This window comes from Camelus bactrianus, chromosome 16 (genome assembly GCF_048773025.1).
Source record: "Camelus bactrianus isolate YW-2024 breed Bactrian camel chromosome 16, ASM4877302v1, whole genome shotgun sequence".
NCBI classification, from domain to species: Eukaryota; Metazoa; Chordata; class Mammalia; order Artiodactyla; family Camelidae; genus Camelus; species Camelus bactrianus.
In genome coordinates, this window is record NC_133554.1 from 44,789,720 (window position 1) to 44,812,635 (window position 22,916).

The 22,916-nt window shown below is 47.0% G+C and overlaps 3 protein-coding genes across 3 annotated transcripts; 2 read left to right on the plus strand and 1 right to left on the minus strand.

The window, feature by feature from the left end:
* The first annotated feature begins 1,264 nt into the window (after nt 1–1,264).
* LOC141573557 (7-methylguanosine phosphate-specific 5'-nucleotidase-like) lies at nt 1,265–4,461 on the plus strand. Its single transcript, XM_074342207.1, has 3 exons — nt 1,265–1,415; nt 2,716–2,865; nt 3,424–4,461. The coding sequence occupies exons 1-3, from the start codon at nt 1,265–1,267 to the stop codon at nt 3,639–3,641; spliced, it is 519 nt and encodes a 172-aa protein (XP_074198308.1). The 3' UTR covers nt 3,642–4,461.
* LOC105080134 (7-methylguanosine phosphate-specific 5'-nucleotidase) lies at nt 3,805–12,070 on the plus strand. Its single transcript, XM_074342208.1, is given in 5 exon segments — nt 3,805–3,833; nt 4,472–4,577; nt 4,580–4,636; nt 5,493–5,643; nt 5,646–12,070. Coding segments are annotated over 5 exon segments (459 nt in total). The 3' UTR covers nt 5,762–12,070.
* Nucleotides 10,439–22,916, minus strand: LOC105071490 (RAD52 motif-containing protein 1-like). The gene is given in 8 exon segments (XM_074343405.1): nt 10,439–10,575; nt 14,668–14,750; nt 15,068–15,115; nt 15,118–15,165; nt 16,802–16,967; nt 17,456–17,578; nt 22,110–22,289; nt 22,821–22,916. Coding segments are annotated over 8 exon segments (825 nt in total). The 3' UTR covers nt 10,439–10,494.

Below are 22,916 nucleotides of genomic sequence, written 5' to 3' on the forward strand. Positions count from 1 at the left end.
GAAGAACCTTCTCTCAAGGCTCTGAGGATATTAACACTTCTGCACTTATATAAAGATAAGTTGCAGAATAGAAAATAACCTCTGTTTTGTTGGAAGTTTTGCAGGAGTACCATGACCTGGCCTACGTGGACAGCTGCAGAAACAAAGAATTCCTGCAGCAAGAATTTTGCAACAACCAACCACATCCTCTCCCTTGTTTTTCTGTATGAAAGGACCCTGTATTCTGATTGGAGGATGACGGTTCTCCAAGACATTAGTTTGCCGGCTTTCTGAATGAAGTCCTATTCCTTGCCCCAACACCTCGTCTCCCGATTTATTGGCCTGTGGTGCAGCTAGCAGAACGAGTTTGGACTCAGTAACAACATGAGTTTTGATTTACTCTAGTTCCTGTTGCCCACTTCAGGGGCTCAGTTCCGCATCTCTGTAGCATCCATTCACCTTCTTCCACAGCCTGGCACCTGGCTCCCCAAACACTGAGTTCAAGGAAGTCAAGTCAGAGGAGGTAGCAGGGAGAAGTTAAGGCTGATTGGCTTTCCTTCTGGCCCAGCTGTCCATGACTTTCCTGCCCTCTCATTTTCTTCTGTGATGAGGAGTGGGCCCGGTGAAGGAAGCACTTTCTGGACGTCCAACAGAACTCCCTTTATGGCTCTTTCACGTCCCCTCCCATCATGCAGCTCTTTTGTTATGCAAACTGTAAGCCTGGAAATGACCGCTCTGGCTAGGATTTTTGCTCTAGAAAGAGTGGCAACCACGGAACCCCAACCTCTTGGGACCCTTTCCATCCTCAACATAGGGCCCTCCAACAGGGTTTTCACCTAGCGCGCCGCGCCACCCGCGCGAGGCCGCCTGCCTCTGGCGGCTCTGCGGGTAGGCGGGCCTGCAGCCCGCGGGCCCACCCCCGGCACGCCCACCCCCCGGCACGCCCACCCCCGGCACGCCCACCCCCCCCGGCACGCCCGCCCCCGGCACGCCCACCCCCCCCGGCACGCCCACCCCCGCCCAGGCGGGAGGCGACGCCTGTGCAGTACGGCCGCGAGGCGGCCGTTGGCCCAACGCCTCAGACCAGCGTTTGAGCGCCATGACGGAGGAGGCGAGGCGAAAGAAGGGGACCGGCGTAGGGCGGGTCCCGAGCCTCGGGCTCTCCGAGACCCACAGCGGGCCACCCGGGTCCCGCCGCGTCACCGCGGCCAGTAGGCTCCCCATGGGCTCAGCGCCGTGCCGGGGTCAGCCGTTCTCTCCGGTCTCGGGACAGGTGAGCACCTTGATGAAGGCAACGGTCCTGATGCGGCAGCCCGGGCTGGTGCAGGAGATTGTGGGCGCCCTCCGCAGGGGCGGGGGAGACCGCTTACAAGTACCGCCGGGGGCAAGGTGGGGGCGGCCGGGTGGGGTTGGGGGATGGCTGGGGAGGCTCTTATGTTTCTAAAGCCTGTCTGTCTCTCTGGAGATGCCCTTTTTTTTTTTTTTTTTTTAACACTTTTTTTTTAAGTGGAGTTAGTGGGGATTGAACCCAGGACTTGGTCCATGCTAAGCAGGTGCTCTCCCACTGAACTATTTCCCTCCCACCAGGGGATGCCACTTTTAGCTTAAAGTAGGTTCCCTCTCCAGTAACTGAGTACCTTTGGCAAGTCACTTTTTTTGGTTTCTCCCATCCCTGATTTTAGCAACCTCCAGAAAGCTGCGTCCACAAATAAGACAGTAGGTTTGAATGCTCTGTCTAGGATAAAGAAGCTAGGGAAAACTAAGATTCTTGGTGCTGATGGGTTCCTGAAGAAATTAATAAAGGCAAAATTTATGTAAGAATTCTTTCTTTTCCTTTTTCAACAGTTATATTCTTGTTGAATTCTCATATTTTTAGAAAAATTCTCACACAAGAAAACATTGAGAATCTTAACACATTTAAGGAATTTTCTGTCTTCGACAAGCTTGGTATTTAACCCTCTTTTGGACTGATGATTGGGGATTCCATTTGCTCTCATATTTTGAGACCATGCATATATTAAAATTAGAATTCTTTACTTAATCAATTCCCATTTTTATTGGGTATTGTTACTGACCCATCCCGTGTGACACGTGATCCCTGTAGTGGCTTCCCTAGAGTGTGGAAGTTCCTGGCATGTGGAAGGAGACCTTTAACCAGAGAAGGTACATAGATGCTCCCCGTGAAGGTGGTCCACCTGACGTTGGCAGTGTGACAGTTACCCCCTAACATGCTGCGTCCCAAACTACAGCCTTCCAGTTTCACTTGCGTGATTTCTGCCATATCTGTGTAAATTGCCCTGCTTTTAAAGACCTGAATGTAATTAACTTGAAAAAGAAACAATCTTTTATGAAAGCATGAGTTTGATATGTTAGTTTTCCTTCTTTTTCTAACATTGAAATGAATCCAAAATTACTCAAATGAATAGTGTTTTTATCCATTTCCCCCCCTCCAAAGTTATCTTACCTACCACCTGAGGAAGTGTACCTATTTGGGGAAATACAATATTAAATCAGTTCTTCTTGGTTAAGTGCTGATGTGATGCTGAGCTAATTTGTAACAGCCACAGCAGCAAAATCCTAATAACCTCTCATCTGAGAGCAAAAGCTCTTTATATGGTTGATGCTTGGACCTCACTTTCTCAGGGTGAGTGCAGAGGGAAGTTCAGCTGTGCAGATCCAGTCACTCCATTACATGAAGTCACATCTAGGTGTGATTTTTTTTCTCACACTGCACAGTAAGCCTCTGCTGGGGAAAACCTGATGTGGACTACTGGCTTTTCTCTTCATTTTGGATGTCGCAGCTCAAAGCACTCCTTCACCACTATTACCCAGTTGAGATTGACCCACACTGGACCATCAAAGAGAATTTGCCCCACATGGTGGAATGGTAAGTGATGGTGGTGGTGAAACGCCGCTAGCTTTCACAGTGGGTTGGTCTGGGAGAGGGTCTGTTTTTCCTGAGCTTTGTTGAGGAGCAAGCTCCTGTACCTTACCGAAAGCCACAAGCTCAGGTGTTATAGCTAACTGACCAGACACAGCCAGCGTTACTTGTGGCTGTGGCTACAGTAGGGGGCTTACGGAGAATCTTTGGAATGAGTTAGAAGCCCTTTGGTTTGGGGTATTAAGTGCTTTGGGGCGATAACCCTCCTAAGGAAGCCAGTGTCACTGGGCAAAGCCCCAGTTCTCCAGAGAGTGGGGTCACAGAGGAAGGGACTCAGGAGAGCTTTGACCTCAGTGTCATCTCGCCAGCTCTCGTCTCGACTGTGCTGTGTTGCTGTCTCACCCTCTTCCTTTAAGGACAGCCAGGGTTCTTCAGGAAGTGGCTCTGAGGGAAAAGAGGCCTCCTCTGCCATCAGAACTTCCAGAGGGGACACAGCCCTGAGATGGGAGAGGACACTTGACTTAGTGGTTTGAATTGGGGGGTTTGTGGGGCGTCTGTTTCCGGGTGGACCAAAGTGCATGCTCTCCTATGGCAGCAGAAGGTCCAGGGCTTTCAGAGAGCCCCGGTGGTGAGAGTCCGATGCAACACTCAGGTGAGCTGCCTGCTCTGGAAAACATTTCTGCCATACTGTTTGGAATGGGTTTGCTCACAGAAGAGAAGGCTGGGAAGGAGTGGAGTGGAGTTTGTTGCTGGAAGAGTCAGAAGAGACATGGCACCGTGAGCAGCTGACGTGGAGAAGGTCTTCTTTTTCCTCTCTGGGCACAGCCAGGGGATTGTCTACCCCTGAATGTTTCCTCAGAAGGAGTCTGCCAGTAGTGGGTATGGTGCGAATATGACCAGGGCTCCATCTCCTAGAACAAACAGTATCTAGCTCCTTGTTCCCAATGGTAAAAAGACTTTCCAAGTCCCCATGGTGACTGGCATTCTTTACCCAGACACGAGCTGGCCAGCCTGGGACCCTTGATCATCCGTAGCCTTCACAGCGCAGCTCTCTCTGCTGGAGCATTCTTTACTGGAGGAGGGTTGAGGGCACTTAGAAGGAGTCAACACGGGTCCCTGCCCTCAAGGATTGTGTCCTGATTGGGGAAAGACGCTAGCTCACGGAAAGCCAGGGGAGTAGAGACACGTGCAGACCCAGTAAGTGCCCGGGGCGGTTTGGGGTATTCCTCTGCAGAGCTGCCCCAGGACAGCTGCCTGGTTGTATTTCCTAAGGCAAAATAATCCAGGAACAAACAAACAAAAAAATAGGGGCTCATTTATATGAAGTTCAGGGACAGGGAAAGCTGATCAATGGTGATGTGAAGTCAAAATGGCTTTGACTGGGAAGGGACACTAAGGAACATTGATCTGGTTAGTAATTACTTGGGGGTATACATATGTAAATATTAATTAAGCTGAACTTGTAAAATTAGTGCACTTTAACCATTTACTGTATGTGTTTTGTACCTCAATTTAAAATGTTTAAAAAAATTTTTTTAAAGTAACCCAAGTAGAAAATAAAGAACAGTAGCAGAGGCAGTGCCATTTCAGAACCCATTGATCTCTTTTCAGGAATGGGTACAAGATGTTCTTCAACACCCTCTTCCAGAACAGCATTCCGCTCTTCATCTTCTCCACGGGCATTGGAGATATCGTGGAAGAAATTATCCAGCAGATGAAAAAGTGTTTCACCCCAGCATCCACATTGTGGCTAACTGCATGGAGCTTGATGAAAACGTGAGTCAAATCTCATTTGGGCAGGGCCTGGGAGAGGGGTGGGGACCGCCAGCTGGGGGGCTTCTCCCTAAACATGAACCCTGGTGGGGGAGGGGAAGGCAGGCTGGCTTCTTTCCTCCTGGACAGTGATTTATTAATTAATGCCATCTAAAGACAGTTACTTTTGAAGGACCCACTTTTGGGTGTTTGGACAACAGTCAGCTCTCTGCCAGGGAGGACCTAGTTTAGGGGTCACCCAGGCTCCATGTCACTGTCGTGGATCATGTGCCATCCGAGGTACTCAAGGGCTTGGCTTGGACTTGTTTTTCTGGAGCTAGAGGTGGGCTGCTCTGACTTGCCCATCTTCTGACTTCTTCCCCTTAAAACCAGTGGCTGGAATTTTCATCCCTTGGACCCGTGGTTAGGGTGTGGCCCACAGCTGAGGTGAGCTGGAGCAGTGCTTGCATCACAGGCCATGTGCCTCCGCCAGAGGAGGTGACTGACAATATTTGATGGTCCCTGTTAGTTTAAACCAGGGGGTGTAAACTTCTTCTGTAAAGGCCAGGTAGTAAAGATCTCAGGCTTTGTGGGCAGTACAATCTCTGTCACAACTACTCAACCCTGTTGCACACAAAAGGCACCATAGACAAGATGTATACAAATGGGCCTGGCTGTATTCCAGTAAAACGTAATTTACCAACAGGCTAAATCTAGCCCACGGGCCCTCGCTTGCTGATCCTGAGTTTTGACTGCAATGAAGTTCTGGCACTATCTATGGCTTTCTGGATTCCCTTTCCTCTGTGGCAGAGACAGTGGGAAACTGGCCCCAGATGGATCCTTATAGCCCTTCTGTCTGTCCCTTGTCTTGATGATTTAGGGTTTCCTAGGGGTATTCAAGGGCCAGCTCATGCACACATACAAGAACAGCCCTGTGTGCGAGAACTCCAGCTACTTCCAGCAGCTGCAGGGCAAAAGCAACATCCTCCTGCTGGGAGACTCCATGGAGGACTGCACTATGGCTGACGGGTTCCTGAGAACATTCTCAAGACTGGCTTCCTAAATGACCAGGGCTCTTCAGGGCCGGCTTCTCCATCAGTTCCTGTTAATAGCTTATTGAACGCCTTCTGTGTGCTGGACACTGTGTGAAGTATTAGAAGTAGAGGTTAGACACAGCCATAGTCTCAGAGGAAACACAAGAGATACAGTGGCTACAGCTGCGTGTGCGGCACGTGGTATGACCCGAAGGTCAGAGGGACTTCATCATAGCCCACACTTCCTGAGTGCTCTCTGTACACCAGTCGCATTAGCCAGTTAATCAGTACAGTTGTACTCTGAGGTTGTGACTGTTATACCCAGTTTACAAATGAGGATACTGAGACGGGGGTTAAGTACCTTGCCCAAGGTGACATAGTTTAGGAAGTGGCTGGGCTGATTACCAGTCCTCTTAAATCGTACCTGTAGGGCATGATTGAGGTGGGAGATAATAGATGTTTGGGATGTAGGTTTATAATTTAGAGAAGAAAAACACAAGAACAGACCAGAGGTTGACGGGGTGAAAAGTAGTCATAAAGGGGCACAGCGTGGCGTCAAACTAGAGGGCCACCAGGCCTCGCCTGCAGTCAGCAGGTGCTGAGTGAAGCCTTGTAAAAGTTCAGTCGAGAAAGATTAGAGGTGACCTCTGGTTTTTTTGTTTCTAATCCTTGGGACTCCTTTTCACACTGACACAACGGTTAATTGCGGCAGCCTCTGCCCATGGCCATCTGTATCTCCAAAGGGCAGGTCCCGGTAACCTTCAACTCCTCCTGGGGGGTGTCAAAGCTTGATGCCCTCCTCTCCAGCCCCAAGTGGTCAACCGCAGGCAAGGCAGAAGGCAGGGCATTTGGGGGACCCTCGGGCTCTCCTCCCCAGGCAGGGTGAGGCTGCATTTACGCAAGACCGTTGGTGAGGGGTGGGGGTAGGGCTGGGGCCAGGTCACAGGTGGGAAATGGAAGGGACAGGCCATTAGTGGCAATGCAGGCTGAAGGCTAGGGTCAGTGTGGCATGGGGATTGGGCTGGGAAAGGGGAGGGCTCTGAAGCAGGGTGGTCTCAAGGCCAGTCTCTGTGGGATTAGAGGGCTGCTGTGCCCCTGCTCATTGGCGTCTCAGCCATCCCGCCCCTCCGCGGCCCCACCCCCTAGCTTGCCAGAGTGCTGCAGCCCTGAAGCCTCAGCCCCAACTCTGCTGGGCACTGTTGGATCCTGAGTTAGAACCCTGAACTGGACTTGGAGCTGCCACAGCCTGAACCCATGAAGGCTGTACTACAGCCTCCTCAGGTGGCCCCAGAGGCTGAGCGGGGTTCTCCCACATGTCTGCTTCAGGGCTGTAGGACGTTCACCCTCCATCGTAGCTGCTGGAGTTATGGTGAGGCCCAGATTGAAAGGTTTAACTGTGACGAGTTTGAATGCTGAGCTTCAGCTTGAGAGCTGGAACTGTCAACTCACGATGCACTGGAGATTGTGCTACAACCTCCTGAGGTGGCTCTGAAGGCTAGCTGGGGCCTCCTGCTGGGCTAGAGAATGTTGTTTTGTCCCTAATGTGTTCCAGGAGTGGGGCTGGGAACTCCTGTTGGATTGGAGAAGACTCCTCAGTGGGGTCGCAGGTTTTCGCACCCCTTGATAAGCGCATGGGGAGATTCAGGTGAGAGATTAGAGGATTGCAAAAGACAAGTCTCACTCAGCCCAGGGGAGTCAGAGGTCAGTGGGACAGAGTCCAGGGACCGTTCCGGGAGCTGAACTGCCTGGAAGAGCAGCCACAATGGTTGCCACACAAAAGAGGGGTCATGGGAACCAAAAGCATGTGTACATGATCTGCACATGATTTGGGCACAGCGACCCTCACTGGCCAGGCACGCTGAGTGGAAACCCAAGCGTTACGGCAGCCTGAGTTTTGAACTCTTACCTCGTAGAGATGACTGGTGATCTTCAGCTTGATCTACGTCTGCAGCTTTAATTTTACTACCTTTGGGTTGAGGAGACAGAGCTGGGACCTAATTCCAACCCCAGCCTACCACTGGAACCTCCTCTGGGAGCTTTTGATGCTGGGTTAGCTTGTCATTCCCATCTTGACGTGGAACAGCAAACTGATACGGCCCAGTGGGCAGCTCTCCATCTGTATTCCTGTCTGGGTATGGAAGCAAAGTCTCAGTCAACTCCTGATGAGGCTGTAGAGAAGGAATTAAAGGAGTAATTAAAGTCCCCCAGCTCTGAGTTGGAGGTCAGCTGGATAGAGTCCAGGGACCATTCCAGGGGCTGAACTCCCTGGGCCAGAAGCCAGAGTGGTTGCCAAGCAAAGAGCTGCAGCAAAAAAAAAAAAAAAAAAAAAAAAAAAAAAAAACACGTGGAAACATGATCCAAAGACAATTTGGGCATAGTGACCCAGGCCAGTGGGACACTGGCCAGGCACGCTGAATGGAAACCCAAGCGATATGGCAGCCTGGCTACATGTGCGCCCCTCCCCTGCTTCATGCCCCATCCTTTATTTATGACACACCTTTAGTGACATGACCTTTATTAGGTCAGGGTGGAGATCCAACCAGAGTCAGGCTTTTTCCCAGGGTCCAAGCTCTCCTTCCCAACTGTATTTCGACCTGTTGTACCACCATCATTCTCCTCATCAACATATTTGATTTTTCTCTTTCCTGTACACCTCCCCCCACCCCACCAACTCTAGACAGTTACTAAATCTTGTCAGTTTTTCCTTTGTAGTGCTCTCAGGATTTCTCTTCTGCTCCTGTCACAACCACTCCAATTCAGCCCATTCTCACTTTCCTCCTAGATTTTGCTACAGCATTCTATTTGGTCTCCCTGGATCAAACTTTCCTCTCTAGATCACACTACATCTGGAATCTAAAATAAGCTTCTTATTTTAATCACTTATCTCTTTTCCCTGAAAATTTTCAATGGCTCCCTGTATCTTATAGCATATTTTTCAAACCCCCATTTGTGACAGTCAAGGTCTTTCATAAGCATATCTTTCATTGCTGCCTAACCCAATTCTTTACAGCTAGATTGATCTATTAAATCCTGATAATTCCTGCAACCACATCTTTCCCTAGACTGTACTCCCTATTTTTACTCTAACAAATCACAGCCAGTCTTTTAAATCCCAGCTAAAGTTTTAGCTTATCCGTGCAGTTTCCCCTGACCTCCACACCCCAGTGATTCCAGGTTCTGGTTAATTACAGCACCTCTCTGTATCTCTTTTAATACTCAATTACACATCACCTCCTTGTTAAGGTGTATTCCCTTTCTTCCCACCTATCACTGTCATTTTCTGGAGACAATGCCATACTTCTGTGGCTCCCACAGTACTTAGCTTTGGGTTGGGCATAAATTGGGTGCTATATATAGAAATCCAGAGGGTAAAGATGAGTTCTCAATATAACTGAGGGATCAAATAATAATAATGGCTAACACTCAGATATATGCTAGGCACTGATAAAAAAGCTTTACATGTATTGACTCATCTAAATCCTATGAGATGGTGACTATGATAATCCCCATTTTCCAGATGAGAAAACTGAGTCACAAAGCTAACAAATGGCAGACCTGGATTCAAACCCAGGTAGTCTGACCCCAGAATCTCTATTCTTAACCACTTTGTTGTATTACCCACAATGGGATGGGGAGAGGGACATGGTGCTGGAACGAGGATGGAGCAAAAATGAGAGAAGAGTAGATGTTAAGAAATTAAATAATGGAGTAAAAAATAGAGAAGGAAAAAGAATAAGGGCAATTATAAGTAAAAGACTAGAGAAGAAGGAATGATAGTAAGAAGGCAAATGAAGATAAGAAATTGCTTATAAGACAAAAGGTAAAAACAGTCAATGTGAACTAGGGAGATGAGGAAGACCCAGGAAGACCTCAAAGAAAGGCTGCCAGGTCAGGCAGGATGCAGAGAACAAATGAGGAAAAGCAATTCTTACAGGACGGTGAAGGTGCCGTTGTAGCTGTTGGGCTCTGGCACGGGCACTCTGCAGAGCCTCGCCTCTGGGCTGAGACCAACGCAGGACAAGGTCTCATTACTGCAAATGCAAAGCTCACAGACATTTATGCTTGTGGAAGAATTCTTTTCTCGTTGCTCCTTTTCTGGGGTATATGTTACAGAATGCATCCCTGAAGACGGAGTCGAAGGCGAAGGTGTCTTAGGTGACCCTGGGTGTTGAGTTACAGTAAATTCCTGTTCTACCTCATGATGCCTTAATGGTTGAACTAAAACCTCCTGAAGTCCTCCATCCTCCTGAGAGACTGAAGCGCCTACTTCCTCAGGGGCTCTGAAGGCTGAGACAGAGCCCCTGCTGAAGGGGAGGTGGTTCTGTCTCTTCTGTGGTCTCTGGAAGCTGAGCCTGGGCCTCTGCTTGGGGTGGAAGAGGTTCAACCTTCTCAGGGGACTGCGAATTTTGAGCAGGAGCCTCTTGCTGGGGTGGAGAGTCAAACTCCTCAGTGTGCGCTGGACAATGATTTTGGGCCTCCTGCAGGGATGAGGACATTTCAGCCCCCTCAGGGGGCTCTGGAGGTTGATCTGGGCTTCCCAGAACATCCACAGGTAGGTTCTCCTCAGGGTAAAAGTCATCCATACTGGAATCCAAATAATCATTGTGCAACTGTTTGGCAAGTCGTCGATGGTGAACTAAACCTTTCTTCAGGGTGAAACAATAAACTTTGTTGGTTTTGAACTCTTACCACCTAGAGGTGGGACAAGTATTTCAAATGCCTGGTGATCTTCGGCTTGATCTACATCTACAGCTTTAATGTTACCTTTGGGTCGAGGAGACAGAGCTGGGGCCTGATTCTGATCCCAGCCTAGCACTGGAACCTCCTCTGGGAGCTTTTGATGCTGGGTTAGCTTGTCATTCCCCTCTTGATGTGAGACAGCCACACCTCGATATGGCCCTGCGGGCAGCTCTCCATCTTTAGCCCTGTCTGGGTATAGAAGCAAAGTCTCAGTCAACTCCTGATGAGGTGGGGCCAACATCTGGGCTGTAGAGAAGGAATTAAAGGAGTAATTAAAGTCCCCTGGCTCTGAGTCGGAGGTCAGCTGGACAGAGTCGAGGGACCATTCCAGGGGCTGAACTGCCTGGAATAGCTAGCACCCACAATGGTTACCATGCAAAGAAGAGCCACGGGAACATGATCTGCAGACGATTTGGGCACAGCGACCCAGGCCAGTGGGGCTCTGGCCTGGTGTGCTGAATGGAAACCCAAGCGATACGGCAGCCTGGCTAGATGTGCACCCCTCCCCTGCCTCATGCCCCACCCTTTATTTCTGACACACCTTTAGTGACACGACCTTTATTAGGTCAGGGTGGAGATCCAATCTGAGTCAGGCTTTTTCCCAGGGCCCAGGCCATCCTTCCCCCAGCAAAGTTGACACCTCCAGCCGGGCCCTCTCTCCAACCCCGGCCTGGCCCCCAGCACAACGAGGCAGGATTTGGGCTGCAGACCAGAGTGGCCCCGGACTCCAGCAGCGCAGGGGTGGGGGTGATGGTGCAGAGCTTCCCAAGGAAGTCACAGGGCCTGGCCTTCGGGGAAATTCAAAAGTGCTAGTCCAGTTCCGGCCTTCTGAACTCCTCCTCCTCAAAACTGAAATCTGAGAGACATTCTTCCTTCCCTTGGCCACACTGCTTCCAAGAAAAGTAACTGACCTACAAAATGAGTACCAGTTAGGGCAGTGGGAGGGGAATACAATTTACAGTTATTCTAAAGTGTTGTCATGTCCTCTAAACTCTCAGGATCCATGTCTGATTATAAAATTCACCACTCTATTATTAGGGGTTACCACTGAATCAGTGATGACTCCAAAATTTCTACAGGAAGGGTTTTGGAGCGGGTGAGCAATTCATTCTGGGAAAGAGTTGGAAACCAAGTGAACAGCCCTTAACATTAGCACTGGAAAATTTCGCCATCTCACCTTGTCTCAGCACAGCCGTTAGTCTAGAAAAAATTACAATGCCACTTTTCAGAGGTCTACCCTGTGTGCACACACACACACACACAGAAGACACCTAGGATGTTAAAATCAGCATGTTGAGGGGAGGGATAGCTCCGTGGTTAGAGTGCATACCTGGCAAGCACAAGGTCCTGGGTTCAATCCCCAGTACCTCCATTAAAAATAAACTGGGGGAGGTGGTGGGAAGGGATAAGTTGGGAGTTGGAGATTTGCAGATACTAACTACTATGTACAAAATAGATAAACAAGTTTATATTGTATAGTACAAGGATCTATATTCAGTGTCTTCTAATAACTTATGGTTAAAAAGAATATGAAAACCAAATATATGTATGTTTCTATATGACTGAAGTATTGTGCTGTACACCAGGAATTGACACATTGTAAACTGACTATACTTCAATAAAATTATATTTTTAAGAAACAGAATATATGTAAATGAATAAAAACCTAATTACCTCCTCCCTCTCAATGAAGTCAGCATGTCAAATAATTTTCTTGAAATACTGCAACTAGCACCCAGTTTACTTCCTTCACAGCCCTTATAATCTCTTTAATTTTAGTCCTTTTTAATTATCTGGCACACCCTCTGGCCACTAAACTCCATGGAGAAGGAGCTTCATCTTATTCCCAGTGTCAAGCACTTAACGGTTTTTAAATGGAATTGATTCCAAGATTGGCCAGTGAGGAATGGGTCTGTTGTTATAATCGGCTTTCTGAAAACTTTAGCATCGATACTGAATCCCTTCCTCTCACATTTCACAGGAAGCTAGACTTTTTAAAGCCCAAACATGGATATGACTGAAGTGTCCCTCACTTAAACTGAATTTAAAATAATTTGGTATAAATTGAATTAAAATATCTTGTGCAGAAAAAACTTCAAATACTTTTTCAGAACATAACCATCTTTTCTTTCTCTGCTTTCTTCTCTTCATAACAAACTTGACAACGCTGGGGAGAGTTACATAATTAGAAAAGAAATCTAGCTGCACATTAAGTTCTCAATGACACGAAACACATTTTTACTCATTAAAAAAATCTTACATGCAGTTCATTAATATTTTCTTTTAGAAATTACTTTGACAACTTAATCTCTAATTCAGGACATCCATATAATTGATTTACAGAAAGGTTTTTCAGCAAAATATTTCACATAAGATATGTATGAGATGCTGAGTTCTGGGTAACAACACACCTTATTTGAAAGGCATTCATAGTTTTCAAACGCTGCAGCATAATCCAACCTAAGGCCATAGTTACTTGGTTCCTAAATGCCTGGGATTCTGCTTGAGGGGAGTTTTAAAAGGCCTGTGTCTTCTCCTGTGTCCACAACTGCAGAAGCACGCTGATGGCCCTCAGTCCTGCTCTCCAAATTGCAAATAAAGGGTCAGAGCCAAGGGTCAGGACTTCAGGAAAAGCCCCAGAAATCCCCTGCCTCAAAAGCAATTTCAGAGTTTCACATTTCCCTAAGGATGACAGAGCTGAGTGGACAAGCCAAAGTCTTCTAAATCCTGCTGGTTGTTTTGAATTACGGCGACACTGGCTGGGTGCCCCTTGAGTTTTTATCTCCACATACTTGAATTAAATCCCGTACTTCCTCTTCAGTCCTAGCACCTGTGACCTCTTCACAGGGTCTGTACACCACAGCCATTTTACTGTTTTCTGAAATACAGTTAACAAGGGTCAGCTCAGAACTTTTCTTGTTCTAAATCTTCCTGTATACAACGGTAGCACCCAATAATTAGACATTCTTTTGATTTCTAAAAGCAGAAAATAAGAGCATTTTCCTAGCAGTTCCCTCAACTGACACTTCAGTATTTATCACAACTATTTGTGAAAATGTATATAAGAAGTACCAACTTTGCTTGCTTCAAAAAACTTTATGGTCTTAGAAATAAGAACTGAGAAATAATGACACAGGAAGTAAAAGCTGTCAGAAACAAAAATGTTCAATCATAATATGATTAAATAGTAAGGCATTAGGTGGGGGTCAAAGTGAGTTCAAACCTGGGATGGACACCATCGGACTATAACAGATACTTCATATTAGAAACAAGGCTACTGTCTGCTCCTTGGGACCAAAATTCCACCAGATACAACGAACAAAGCTTTGGGGTGAGAGAGAGAGAAAGGGAGAGAGAATGAGAGAGAGAGAGAGAGAGCAAGCATTTGAACACTGCTGGCAGAAACTGGCCGATGTACCTTTTGGGCAATACAACTTCCCTCAAGGCAAACTAGAGTCACGAGGCTTTCTGGTCTAAGGAGTTGTGAGTGCAAGTAAGGAATACCTTCAGCATGTTAGGAACAGGTAAACAACCCAGACATTTAGTTTGGTTCTTAAAGGTTGTTAATCAAAAGTTGACAGCTGATGGGGATTCTGCCTGGTGACCAGGGAAGTCAACCTTCACAGGAAGGACTGCCTGCACTGGGAGGCTGAGACCAATCCATGGTCAACTCTTAATAAGCAAGTAAGGTCTCTGAGAACTTCACTAGGCTTTCTCAGTCTCTCAGTCTGCAGGGCTGTGAAGCAGGGGAATGACTCTGCTCCTGGAATAAACAATCATAAAGTTTCCTTTGGGCGGAGCCTGTGACGTTCTCACCACTGTGTAACTCAGTAGGGAACACAATCGATGCCATTTAACAGCATGACCACTTTCAAGGCTCACAAAAACGTAGCTAATTTATTATAAGAATCATATTCACACAACACATGAGAAAAGAAAACAAACTGAATTGACTCCAAAAACATAATCTAATACTAAATCTAAAACTCTGCAACAGGGAAACAACAATAATAATAACAGCCAACATATTTTGTCTGCTTACCATGTTCCAGGCACAGTTCTAAGCTTTTTACATTCACCATCTCATTACTCTTACACGATCCCCCATGAGATGAGCTGAATTACTAACCATATTTTGCAGAAAACGATAATGCAGCTTAGAGATAATAAATACCTCCAAAGCTCTCTGGCTAGAAAACCTAAAATTGCATTTAAAAAACCCTAAGAGACAGAGTTAGGACTCAAACACATGTGTCCAAGGCTTATAATCACTCTACCAACCTGTATAAGCAAGCGATCGAGAAAGAAGAGCTGGATGGAGCACTCTCTGTGTGAAGTGGGACAAGGCGGTCTGCATCTGCACGCTGGACACAGTAATACTTGCTGTCATTCTTCTCAGAAATGCCCCAGAGAACAAATTTGAGACCACCGCTGTGAAAGAATTTAGTGACTGAAAGAATATATAGTGTTTTAGGTGACCATTATTTTTTAGCACTTCAAGGACAACCGAGAAAGTCTTAGAGTGGGCAGGGTATAGCTCAAGTGGCAGAGCACATGCTTAGCAAGCATGAGGTCCTGGATTCAACCCCCAGCACCTCCTCTAAAAACAAGTATATAAATGAATAAACCCAATTATCTCCTCCCTCAAAAAAAAAAAAAAAAGAAAAGAATAAAGTCTTACCTAAAACCACAATCAGCAGTTTCTGGAATGCATCTGTCATAGCCTTTGAATAGCAAGCTTCTGGGTTATTTTCCTTTTCATAAGTAATGATAATGGCCCTAAATCCAAGAAAAACAAATTGATTTAAAATGCCTATCTGAATAACTGATTTTTATGTTATACATTTAAAAAGAAAAATGCACCTGTAATTCTTAGATCATTCTCAGAGCAACTAAAGGTAGGCACAACACAAGCGTGTGGTCGAATGGCTCTGTTATAGACATATCCTGGCAGGGCACATTTTTACTGCCCAGATCAATTCTGGAAGTTCCTGAAGTACTAGACGGGAGATGCAAGCCAAGAATGTGGCACAAATCTCACATCATACAGATTTCAAATGGACAAGCTGAAGCTACACTCCTGCTCTCCTGTGCTTAAACGGCTGGAAACACACAATGAAACAGAGTTGGTGGTAGTGCAGATGATCTGGCCCCTCCCAGAGCATCAGCCACTCAGGTGGATGGTGGAGCCTCCTCTGCTGTGTCCAGTGCAGCTCGGGATCATGTCTGAGGACGGGCGACGAAAGACTTAAGAAACAAAGAGACAAAGTAAAGAACAAAGATGGGACCAGGGGACTCAACATCTCGTGGATCTGGAGTGCCGAAAGCTTGGTCAGCATCATATTAATCAGGAGTATACAGCTCAGAAAAAAATGTGATCAAAGATGTGGGGCTTTGGATATTTCATGCGATAAGCACTAAGTTCTGCTTGCTGGTTAACTGATTAATTTGAGGCCCATCCCTTCCAGGAACAATCACCCCCCTCCTATGGGTATGCAAAATTTCTGAGTCAATCCTGTCATTGCCTCCAGGACATTTCAAGATAGCAGATACTTCCCCTGGGTTCAACAGCATGCTTTCATGCCAGAACAAAGTTCTGTTAATGGATGATCTGGCTTTCCAAGACTGTCCATTGTTTCACCCTAAGGAAATAGCTGCCCTCCTTCGTGCCCTTATGGTCAACGTCAGGATTGCTCACCACAAATTTTCCTTAGCATAATACGTGCTATAGGTCATCTACTGCACAAAACATTAAAACAAAGCAAGCATGTGCATTTTAAGCAAGCAAGTGTGAATATAATATTTTAAGCTTATGGAGATTTAGGAGTCGCTTCTTTTCTAGCTGTTTGTTGTCCAGCAGCTTGTTTTCCAGCATTTTGTTTCCCAGCACTCCTCCACTCCATTAACTAACAGACCTGCCTCTGACTTAAAACCCTAACTGCAACTGCCATGGGTTCTAGGAAAAAACTCAGTACCAGCTGGAAAAACCCTTCTAGGGATCTACATTTGACTTTATCCACTCAAGTCCTTGTATAGGAGGCAAAGGACTGAACATTTACACAAGAGTTTAAATCTTTAGATGATTATTTTGTTGGGATAACTGAAGGCTACAAGAAATCTGTATTGGAAAGGATTATTTTAGCACAAAACAAATTATTAACCAAAAATGGAAAAAAAGAATTTTTCCCTCCTCCTAAACTTCTTGACAGGCAATCAGCTCTAAAATTTTAAAGTTAAAGGTTCTGTCAGGCATCGCCTAAGATAAGAATCTGTATCACAAGGCAGAAAAACTCTGCCCAGGGTTTTAGTTGCTTAGCGAGAGTGATGATGTATCTGAAAAAAAAAAAGTTTTAGAAAGAAAGGAAAAAGGAGAAATCCCACCCCCTCACTACCCACCACACACTGGAAAACAGACCTTCCTCCAGCTTGTCCAAGGGTTCCTCGGCGATGCCAGCTCCAGGACTCCTGGCTTCATAGGATGTTAACATCACCTCTAAAGCACAGAACTTCAGGCTTTGCTTCTGATGTGGTGCCACAATACCTTCATTTTCCCTTTCTTCAAGGTCAGAAAGATCCTGAAGCTGGTAGAATTTTGGTGATGAGTTTTTCTGTTTTTTTTTTTTTTTTAATGGACGTACTGGGGATTGAACCTGGGACCTCATGCACGCTGAGCACATGCTCTACCATTGAGTTACACCCCTACCCAGGACTTCAAATTAAAGGCAAGACTTCAAAATTTTTTGTTATTAGAAGTAAAATCTAAACTCCACCAAGCCCAGTTAATAGTTGAGGTGTCCTGTTGCTTCAAAATCAAGGAAGACTTGCAAATGAATTACTAGATATGGACAACTATTTTCTATTATATATCATACAACTACTGGAGAAAATTAGGAACAACACCACCAAGTCATTGAGATTATCATCAATTCTAAGTGGCAGGGCAATGCTCAGACACTTTCACTTGGAGGTCTCTCACATCTCCCCACAACCCAGTTCTAGTCTTCTCTCTGAAGTCTAGGATTTCAATGTTGAAAGGAGTCTGGTTAGTCAAAGAAAATCTACACTTTACCTTTATGATCCTTTTTGACCATCCATTGAATCCAAAGTAGTAATTGGCCAATTCTTGGCATCTGGAGCTGCTTAGGGCAAGGGCATTAGGTTGAAACATCTTATGTCTGGTGCCCAGACGAACCTAAAGACATAAGAAGCCTAAAAATATTACAGCTTGACACAGAGATTTATTTTGGATACACCTGAGATTTACTAATACCAATTTCATAAGAGTGGTTGTGAAGATTAAATAGGACCACATTTTAAGCAATGAGTTCCTAGGAAGCCCTAAATAAATGTTATTACTTTTAAATCAATACTTTTCTGTATCACTTCCATGGCCCCTGATTAATCAGAAGCTTTCCCTGATCTCTGGTGGTGAAGGTGATGATGAAAGGAACCAAGGAAGTCCTGCAGAAGCCTATTACAGGCTTGTGGGTACACAAAGGAAGTAAATTGTTTTAGTTGTGTCATCCTGTAGCTCCTGCTTGAGAATATGATCTGAAGAAGAGATAAGTGGACCTGCCACTGAAGTAGGACCTGAATCTGTAGCAGCCCCACTCCCCAAGTTACTAACCCCTGTGAGAAGGAACACACATACCTCTATACATTTCATAAACTAAAAGAATTAGCATTCTTTCAGCATCATCTGCATTAGATTAGACTCTTCTTTGAGAGTGCAAATATCTCAAGTTAACTCTCTGAATAACTTACACATTACTGTGGATCTCTTACATTGCTAGTTTTTTCTTATATCTCTATTTCAATTTTTAGATAGGATGTAGTATAGAAACATATTCATAAAAATTTAAATAATACAAATAAAGTCAAAGCATTATTCTTTTTTCTTTTTTTCATCCAGCCTCCTTGCCCAAAAGATGGGAGGATGCGGTCAACTCCTTCAAAAAAAGGGGCACAGATGAAGGGGCAGACAAGAAAATCATTACAAGTCTCTGCCCAGGGAAGAAACAGTGCCAGGTGTTTCCTTGAGTATACACACAGGACGGTTCTTCCCTCACCAGGGGACCAGTCCTAGTGGTCCAATCTCCTGCTCCAGGAGCTAGGTGGTAGGAGAGACAGCCTTATGCTGGGTCCCACCCCTGGCTGGACTCCTGGGGCTGGCCCAGGCTGGGAGTGGGAGTCATTCTCACTGCTGGCTCCCTGGGGGAAGTGGAACCAGCAGAGGAGGCCCCTGCTAGGGGAAGACCAAGAAGAGAGAAGGGAGCCGCCCTAGCCCTGGACCCCATCATTCCATGCTTCCCCCTGATCTAGATCAATCTGACCTGGGCTGAGCCTCCCCACCCCACCCCCGCCCATGCCTTCAGAAGACTGGCCTAGGGCAGCCCCTGTGTGAGGCACTGGCCTCAAGACCTGACACTGTGACGTGCTGACAAAAGAAAAAGTAGACATCGAGGCAACAGAAGAGGAACAACACAACACTGGAAGGAACTCAAGTCACTAAGACAACCCCATCCCCTACCACTAGGGCACTGGAGCCCCAGAAGCCTGCTGGGCCCTCCAAAACCGTAACAGCCTCTGGAGACCTGGACCTGCCCCTCTTCACAAAGACCTTTCTCATCAGGGCCTCCCCATCTTCCGCTGGGTGGGGAAGGAGGGGCCCAGCAGACAATGCGGGAACAAGACTTTGGTCCTGCCCGTTCTGAACTCCTCCCCAGTGTGTTACCGAGTCCCAACTAGTTCTGCTGCCGCACAAGCCAATAAATCAGGAGACGAGGTACTGGGGCAAGGAATAGTGACTTCATTCGGAAAGCCGGCTAAGAGGATGGCAGACTAATGTCTTGGAGAACCATCCTCCTCCAGTCAGAATACAGTCTCCTTTTATAAATTAAAAGGGGGGGGGGGTTGGCTGTTGCAACTTCTTGCTGTAGGAATTCTTTGTTCCTGCAGCTGTGCACGTGGGCCAGGTCCTGCAAAACCTCCAAGAAAACAAAGGTTACTTTCTATTCTGCAACTTGTTATCTTTATATAAGTGCAGAAGTGTTAATATCCTGAAAGATCAGAGCCTTGAGAAAAGGCTCTCCTGTTTACCAGACAGGCTACAGGTAACATTCATTTACAAAAGGTGAGGAGCTAACAATAAACCTAGAAAGCAGGGCACAGTGGTTAGAGCTAAAGGAACAGATCCAATAGTCACATTTGTTCTCCTCTATTACAAGTGCACTACCCTCCAGGTTCCTGGGTCTCTCCCTCTCTCTGTAAAGCACACCACAAACACAGCACTCTGATCTAAGCAAACAGTGCCTCGCTCTCTTCTCAAGACCTGTCCTTAGTCCCACTACTCAATCACAGCCCCAGCCCCTTCTCCCTCTCTATTCCACACCAGCAGGTCTCACCCTATTATAATTAATGCAACGAAGCCAGCTACTCTGCACCCCTCACCTCCAATGGCAGCAGACCTGTTCCACCCCACACCTGTCCCCAGTTACTCCCCACTCCGCACTCCCATTATTCCGCTACACTCCCACCTGCCATCACTAACCACTTGGCCCAGTCAAGCTCTGTAACTTTTTCCCTTTATTCTGCCTCCACCATTCTCTTACTATACCCCATGAACGTTACTCCGCACTCCGTACCCCAAACCCTTGACCCGGGCAGTCCCAGAACCCATGCGGTATTGACGGAACATGAAGAGGCCGCGCTGAACCCGGGCACCAGGGGCCTGTGGGCTGAGTACATGGTCCCCCGCGGGGGGGGGGGGGATGGCGGCGAGGAGGCGGGGAAGGGCCAGGGACGGGGCCTGACGGCGGCTCGCCCTTCTTCACCGGCCGCCGCCGTTCTGCCTGCCGCCCGCTAGTCAGCAGTCTCTCCTCTGGCCCAGGGGTAGCTGGAGGCCGCCGCCACATGCCCCGCCCCACCTCGGGCCTCCCCAAGCCGGGGGTCTCTGCCGGGCGCGCCTGACACAGCACCATCAGCCTCCCGCCGCCCAGGGGCGGGAGCAGGTCACAGCGAGCGGGGCGCGCCGCACTGTCGCCATTGGCTCCGCCCCCTCCCTCCTCCCAAGCGGAGAAGGGTGGGCGGGGCGGGACGGGGCGGGTGCGCAGGGGCGGCCCCCTCCCCTCCCCGACGCTGGCTCGCTCCCTCCCTCCCTCGTAGCTCCCGCGGGTAACCACTCTGGCCCAGTCGCCTCAACTGCCGGCACCACGTCCGCCTTTCGGGGTCTGGGGCCCGCGGCTAAGCGCTGAGTCGACCTCCGCCCCAAGTGGGCAGATAGACCAGGTGCCTGAGTCCGTGCGCTCAGAGAGAGCCCTGCGCCGAACCACCGCTTACCCCGCCAAAGCATTATTCTTTATTGATTTGTTTGTACATCTTTCATCACTAGTTTATAAGCTCCTTAAGTGCTTGAGAAAACCATACCTTATTGTTTTCTGGTTACCAGAAACAAGCATAGTCTTGACATAATAGGGGATTGATGGTATGTTGATTAAGTGAATGAATGAAGGAATGGGTGAATAAGAAAATGAAATTACTTTCTCCGTCTGAAGTTGCCTGCTGGGAAGGAGAAATGAAGACTGATTTTTAAAAGTTGAGTCTCATGGAAGCTAGCCCCTGAATGGAGTTGTTCTGGACAATTAGGACGCTTCAGAGGGCTCTGAGGTCCTGGGTAGTAGAGACAGTTGTCACCTGGGATAATCTTGCCACAGTTCTTGCTGGCCAGTGAAAGATAAAGAACTCATTACTCAGAAATGATACCAAATAATTGTTTCATAATCTTTCCAGTACCATCTATAATATCTGAGTGGCTATGTGAAATGGTCACAGGCTAGAATCAGGCAGGTCATAGACTCCAAATTAAAGAATGTCTGCCAGGGAATCGTTTCAATCACAGGGAGCAGGACCAGGATTGAAGAGGGTTAAACAGGGTACAGCAGTGGGAGGTAGTGTACCTGGAGTCACATCTGAGGAGAGTTCCCAAATTAAATCAAGGTTAAAATCAGTGAGGGAAGAAATGTGGGTAATAAGAGGCAGCAAGGTCAGTAGGAAGTAACTAGATCAAGAAGTCAATCAGAGAAGGCTTATGAAGACATACAAATATAAAAAAAAGGTTTCGGAAATCTAAGCCTCACTCACATATTCAATGGTCCTTGAAAAAGGAATGGTGGCTGAATGGAGGCACATAATGAAATGTAATTCTGGGGCTCTGAGGAAGTAAAATTGGATGGCATATTAATATGGAATAAGGTTTCTACAATGCATGAAAAAATATTTTAACCGTTTTCTGGGAACTAAGGAGAGTTCTAAATAGGCAGTTTGAGAGTGATGATGATGGTGTTACAGATGTTACAGCTGACAAAAGTTTGTCAAGCTCACACATTTAAAATCCACATAAAAGTAAATATAAACAAGAATCTTGTCAAGATTTCTTAAATTAAGGGGCAGCATAAAATGACATGGGGGTTTAACATCAGTAAGTTTGGGTTTGACGCCTAGCTTTCACATTTGTCATGAACCTTAAATAAGTCACTTAACCAGCCTGAGTTTGAGTTTCTTCATCTAAAAAAAAGAAAAGAAAAGAAACGAGGAACTGGGGGAATCAGTGGAGCAATGAATCTGAAAGCATTCTGTAAACCAGAGTGCTATATAAATGCTGGCCTATTATTTTTAAATTCATCATGTCATCCCTGTGGAGCGAGGAATTCCACATTTGGACCCACCTTCACTGGAGAGTTCTGGAAAAGCTGCTTCTGGTCGCATGCCTTTTGGGCTCTGCGGGCATCCCTTGCTGAATAAAACTCGATGATGGCATAGAAACCAGGACAGGCCACCGCCACATTTGGGGAGGCTCCGACCGAATACGTAAGTCCAAACTGGGAGAAGACTGTGAACAGAGAATGCTGTAGGGTGGTCCCACGCTACGTGCGTGCAAGAAATGTCACGAACTGCCCGTTCCCTTATATTCCCCGAGCCCTTCGCCACAGGCAACTCCGGTGAGGTTGCAACTCCAAACACTTCTCATTTCCCGGGCAAGTTTCCCTCTGAAATCCTAAGCTTCCAGAAGCATTAGGAGGTAACACACTGGCTGTTGAGAGTAACCTCTCAAGAATCTGTGGTGGTTAGGAGAGGGTATAGCTCCAGTGGTAGAGCGCATGCTTAGCATGCACGAGGTCTGGGGTTCAATTCCCACTACCTCTTCTAAAAATAAACCTAATTACTTCCCCCGCTACCAAAATGAATAAAATAATAGGTAGATAAAACATTTTTTAAAAATCTGTGGGGGGCAATTGACTGCTCAGGTCGCCCCCAGAACTAAGATTTCTCTCAGGGGAGACTACAGGAGGGCGAGATGCTAGAGCAGGGCCCGGTACTCCCAGTTATGGGGGTAAGGGCAGCTTTCTCGATCCCTCCCTTCCAACCTGCCAGCTCACTTGCAAGGCCTGGGTGGTGGGTCCAGAGCTCAGCTCCCACACCAGCAAGGTCTTGTCGCTCTCGGTGGGAACCGCAAAAGGTACCATCTCTGCCAT